At 36.0% G+C, this 6,000-nt stretch overlaps 1 protein-coding gene across 3 annotated transcripts in view; it reads left to right on the forward strand.

Annotated features, from left to right (window-relative positions):
- Window positions 1-5,324, forward strand: part of EFHB (EF-hand domain family member B) — a 31,663-nt gene extending 26,339 nt beyond the window's left edge. The window contains exons 11-14 of one of the 3 annotated variants that reach the window (XR_015733974.1): window positions 191-409; window positions 937-1,005; window positions 2,439-2,620; window positions 4,749-5,324. Coding sequence is in view for 2 of the 3 variants with exons in the window: in XM_034401848.3 (XP_034257739.1) it covers window positions 191-409; window positions 2,439-2,620; window positions 4,749-4,907 (560 nt within the window). In the remaining variant the exon portion in view is untranslated. The remainder of the gene's footprint in view (window positions 1-190; window positions 410-936; window positions 1,006-2,438; window positions 2,621-4,748) is intronic. The other 2 variants (XM_034401848.3, XM_034401849.3) reach the window with 2 other exon arrangements.
- Window positions 5,325-6,000: the final 676 nt, after the last annotated feature.

The following is a 6,000-nucleotide window of genomic DNA, read 5'->3' on the forward strand; positions in this document are numbered from 1 at the left end:
CCTACCTTAGCAAAGGCAAAAAAAGTCATGATATGTCATGTGATGTCATGTGACGCAATCGAGTTTGACACCCGTGCCTTAGATCATATTTTAGAGCTTCCTAAAGTTACTGTTTTTGTGCTATTTTATAGTTTTATGTCACTTCATAAAAGTAACCTTTAAACTTTTTCTTTTTGTTCATTGTTCACAGGGAAAAAACCAGCTCCTTTTGATCTTATTCCAGCAAATGATTCAGAAATTAACGCTAATGAAAATGCTCTGCTAAAGCAGGATGATATTGTACACATGGAACCAGGAAGTTTAGAAAAAACATCTAGAACACTGTCAAGACCAACTGATCGTGTATTTTCTGATTATCGCACAACCTCTTCTCAATATAATGCAGTTGTAGGTGGCATTTCTTCATCATGTATGTAAAGCATTTATATATTCTGTTACAACCAGATTATAAATGTTTAAAGGTATCATTAACATATTTATTAATCAGTCTCCTAAAAATCTGTTGTTGCTGGTTTGTTTTCTTTAGTGGTTTTGAAAGAGAATATAGAATCTGTATAATTGTTATATCTTTTTTAAAAGATACATATTTCCTCAAACCAGGCTTGATTCCTGCTGATTACATAAATAATTTTGGCTTGCTTTCTTGACAATAACATATAAATGGTTTTTCATTGCCTTCTGAGACATTTTGTTAGCTTTCCATTTTATAGCCTCGGATTTTCTGATGGTCCGCCATCCAAATAGCAGTATTTAATTGATCCTGACCCTAACATAATTTAAGGGAGATTTTTTAATCTCTCATCTCTAAAGATTTTTAAAAGAGCAATTGCTAATCTGTTTATTGAAGAATCATGGTTTGTTACTGGGAATGCTGGAGGCCCTTCATCACACTGATTTCTCTGTAACATCATTCATAATGAAGTTTTGGTCCTATAGGCATCTCCATAAGCCCGTTGTAGACTGAGATTGGAGTATCCCTGAGATACATCGACAGTAAGAAACAGGGTATGTTTGTAAGTAGGTATTGCACGTGTTTATCCTTAAAATATTAAAGTAAAATATTCAAAAATTAGATAGTACTATAGGGTTAGGTCAAACATTTGAAATGCATATTTTCTGGAAAAAGACAGATTAATAGCATGAATATGAGTTGGAGTAGGTTGAAATACAGTCCATGATCCAGGCAAAATTTAAAAACGATGAAAGTTCTGATTTCAGAGGGACATTAAGACTGTAGTCCTATGTCCATAGCACAGGATCCTATGACCTCCTCTCTTTGGAGAAGGAAATCCAAGGACCATAATTTCAGATATAAAATATTCTTTCCACCAGTCATCTATCCCCCACCCCCTAAGCTTCTGAGGCTATCTGTGTCTGACATCTGGAATGGCAGAGATAAAGCAATAGGAATGATGGGAGAGATTTTAGATCTAAAACCTTCCTAATCATCCACATTACTGCTGACCTAGATCAGCCTTTTGAACTGGTATAAATTACTTTGCTCAGAGTAAAAAAATATTTTTAATGAAAAACAAAAAGGAAGGTCACTGATATTCCTTCTTTCAAAGGCGCCTTGACCATATTGGAGGACTCTAACTAGGTTAGTAGAGTTGTTCTACTTTCAAGATGTTATTCCCTCCTACCAAGATCAGTGCATTTTGAGAACTTTGTTTTTTCACTGCTACTTGTTTAGTTATGCCTCTAATTAGAAGTCTATATAGTAGTGTAAGAGGGTAATAATAATTAATAGTAATAGGGACATTGTGGCTCAGTGACTAAGATGCTGAGCTTGTCGATCGGAAGGTCTGCAGTTCAGCGGTTCGACTCCCTAGTGCTGTGTAACGGGGTGAACTCCCATTACTTGCCCAGCTTCTGCCAACCTACAAGTTCGAAAGCATGTAAAAAATGCAAGTAGAAAAATAGGGACCATCTTTGGTGGGAAGGTAACAGTGTTCCATGCACCATTTAGTCATGCCGGCCACATGACCACGGAGATGTCTTCAGACAGCGCTGGCTCTTTGGCTTTGAAACAGAGATGAGCACTGCCCCTAGAGTCAGGAACGACTATCACATATGTGCGAGGGGAACAGTTACCTTTACCTTTTTACAGTAGTGTAAATTGTGGGCTTGACCCAGTGATTGATGCACCACCTCTTTTTATGTGTATAGTGGTTGTGCTTACATTTTTGAAACCACTGACTGCCACTGACATTCCTATCTCTAATTGTAGATAGACATTGTATAACAAAATTTTTTAAAGCATACAACCATAAAAACAGAAGCTATTTACCTTATCTTCAATCGGTTTAAAAAAAACAGACCTGCTTTTGAAAAGGAGTTTTTAAAAGGATATGCTTGTTTGGTGTAATCTAGTTCTGTTATTCCTACCTGCATCATAATGCTTTTCTCCTCTCTTTTTAAAATATGTTTTCACACAGTTTACCCCCTATACGGTATTCCAACCATTCGTTCAGATATTCCGGCTCCTCGTTTTCGCCGTATCAGCGACACCACTAATTATGGGGATCAGGCAACTATGTATGCACTGTTATACCCCTCTATCTGTAGCAATAAAGGAGTGTATGAGAAAGACTTCTTCAGGATAAGATCAAAGGAAGAGGTAGATATATATGTTAAAGATGCAACATAATTTGTCTTATCAGCTGCTGGAAAATTATAGAAAGTAGGAGACATTTCTGTTAAAAATCTATGATCATTGTCTTGTCTAGTACCAGTCTTGAGTACAACTATTTTAACAGAAAATATTTCACACTAAAAATAAGTTTCCTCAATTGCAGATTTCCTGTATGAAGCACAATGCAAATAGAAAAAGGATGATCTGAAAGGTGCTTTTTCAAAAGGAAACTGGACTCTTTTTTTCTGAGGAAGAAGAACAGAATGTTTCACTTCTCATCCAAGAAGCTTCACCAGTTGTGATGGCCGGGGTGGATGGGAGAATAGGTACCGAGGGCTGAGATTGGATTGAGGGGGATCAAAAATATGGACTTTAAAAGAGGAGTAAAAAGAGGCCATTTATATTAACACTGAGCAGCCCTCTACAGTCTACAATGCAGCTCTTGCAGCAATTCCAGGAAGATTCCACAACCCATTCACAGCAAAGATAAACCCGCAAGTGGCCTACACAGTTCTTAGGGAGATTGTTAACAACCAGATGACTGCAAAAAAATACAATCCTTCCGTTTTCTCCTCCCACCACCACCACCACCATCCAGTCAAAACCTATCCTTCCATTCCCCCACCATCCAGTCTCAACTGTCAGTACCTATTACTCCATTCCCTCCCCCACAATTCTCCCATCACAACTGATGAAGCTTCTTGGATAAGAAGTGAAATATTTTGTTCTTCTTCCTCAAGAAAAAAAACCCAGTTCAGTTGCCTTTTGAAAAAGCACTTTTGAGACAATTATGACCTGGATGACTGAGAATCTTCACAGACAACTGAAGAACTAAAAAAAAAATGATAGATAGGGTTTGCTTCTTCTTGTCCTAAATTTTCTTCCTTGGGTTTACTTGTTTTTAGCCCTGTAGACCAGTATTTTTCAATCTTGGTAAGTTTAAGATGTGTGGACTTCAACTCCCAAAATTCTCCAGCTCATGGGGTAACATAGCTGGCATGGCTGGCTAGGGAATTCTGGGTGTTGAAATCCACATATCTTAAAATTGCCAAAGTTGAAAAACACTGCTCTAGTTAATAACAGACTCTAAAAAATGCTTCTTCTGATCAATTGGCACGGGGAGCACCAAGTTCTTTTTCATAGAAGGGGGATGGAAATGAGGGAAATCTGACTATAATTACTCTTTCCTGGATGGTGTACAGAAGCTAGCTAATCTTACCTAATCCTTTTAATAGATTCTTGGGAATTGGGTTTTGTAATATTGTTTCCTCTTCCATAAGATTCTGGGCTTTTGTAAAGTAAGTGAAGTTCCATATTTATTTGATATATAGGTACTCCTTGACTTGGTAACCATTCAAAATTATGACTGATCTGAAAAAGAGGCTTATGACCAGATTCAAAGTTTTTATTGTTGGGCTCCTTCAGGAGTCACATGACTAAATTTCGAGCACTCAGCCATAAAGCCACATTCACATCCAATTGCAGCATCCCATGGTCACCGCGGTTTATGACAGCCTATGTCAGAACTTACTTCCAGATTTCAGCAAAACCATATCCATAGCAAACCATTGGTTCACACTGAATGACTGCAGTGTTTGCTTAATCACCATAGTGGTTACTTAATGACTATCACAAAAGGGTTGTAAAATTGGATTGATTATGTGACTGAACCATTTTATGTTATAATATATGACCAAAATGGCCAGACCCTATTACAGTTGTATGTCAAGGATTACCTATATGCTGAGATAGTTTGATCTTTATATTTTTATTTGATCTGATTTATGGATGACCAGTATATACGCTATTTAGAGTCATTAGTGTTTCAAGTGATCAAATAATTAAGTAATAAATTGAATGCATGATTTTGTTTTTTCTGACAGTTGGCATGTATACCCATTCAATTGCCCTTTGACTTTCAGTATGGAGTCTCAACTACTCCATGGCTATCAGCTTAGAAATAAAATGATCTCAGAAAGCTCCAGTTTTTGTCTACTTTTGAGATAGTGCTGGACTATGACCAGAGAGACATATATGGGTAATTTTGTATATGCGCGTGCATGTGAAAATTCCGAAGACTAACAATATTATGATACAATATATTATTTCACAGATTGCAGACATTTTGCGCAACATTGGTGTGAAACTTTCAGATGAAAGCTTTGATGAAGTATGGAGGCAGGCCTGCCTGAAAGATCACAGAGGAAAAGTTTGTGTAGAATCTATCAGAAATGTACTAGATGAGATGCAGGCATTACACTTGACCAGCTGATAAAAACTTTCCTTTGAATTATGTGATATTTATGATTGAATATTTTCTTAATGCAGTAAATTTTCCTGTTATGACATGGTTTTGAGACAGTCTGTATGTAGTGCATATAAAGACATTTATTTACCAAAAATATTAAATTGGATTTCATATTCATTTAGAAATGTATTTTTAAAAAGTATTAAACATCCAGAAAGAAGAAATGTGTACTGTGTATTATGAGACCCAAAACAATATCAGATACCTATTGTTAAAAAAGATACTAGAATATGGTAGAAAATTTGTCAGGATAATCATCTGTTAATTTCAGAACTATTATAAATGTTCTATCTCACTCAACAAATATGCTGTTTTTACAGATGATGTCTGCATATATTATTGTCCAGAAATTGGAAATAAATATATACTTTGAGAGCCCAATGAACTCAATTGCATTATTTTTCTGCTTTTCTCTCAAACATTGATAGACCTGTACACAAAATCAAATGACATTGCTCATAGTTGTTTCTATGTCATTAAGTGTTGTGAACCTACTGTACATAAACTAACAATTTATTAGACTAGTCATTAATTTTTCTTGCATGACATTTCTATCTTCTACCCCACTCTCTCTGTGTATGTGTGTGTATGTGTGTGAAAGTATATATTGAAAGTATATCAGAATAGCCCACTGCATCATTCAATTACAAACAATACAAGCTTCAAATCATCTAAGCTTATGCACCAACAATAAGCTATAGTGATGATGAGGTTGAAGAGTTTTTATGATGATGTGGCCTGCCTTCAAGACAAAAATGCCAATACAAAATACTAATGGGTGACTTTAATGCAAGAATAGGAAGGACAATACCTAGAAAAAAGTGACTGGCCCATATGGAAGTGGTGAATGAGATAATAGAGGTGACAGACTAATAGATTTTGCTGATGGTTAGGAACTTTATATCATAAACTCATAAGAAAAAGCTAGCAGAAAATGGACATGGTAGAGTCCATCTGGGTACACAAGTGAAACTGACTACATCATGTCAAATGATAAAACTATATTCTACATTAGAACTGTCATCTATCGTTTTAACATTGGAAGTGACCATAGAAT

The sequence above is a fragment of the Pantherophis guttatus genome, chromosome 4 (genome assembly GCF_059756535.1).
Source record: "Pantherophis guttatus breed Tessera chromosome 4, ASM5975653v1, whole genome shotgun sequence".
NCBI classification, from domain to species: Eukaryota; Metazoa; Chordata; class Lepidosauria; order Squamata; family Colubridae; genus Pantherophis; species Pantherophis guttatus.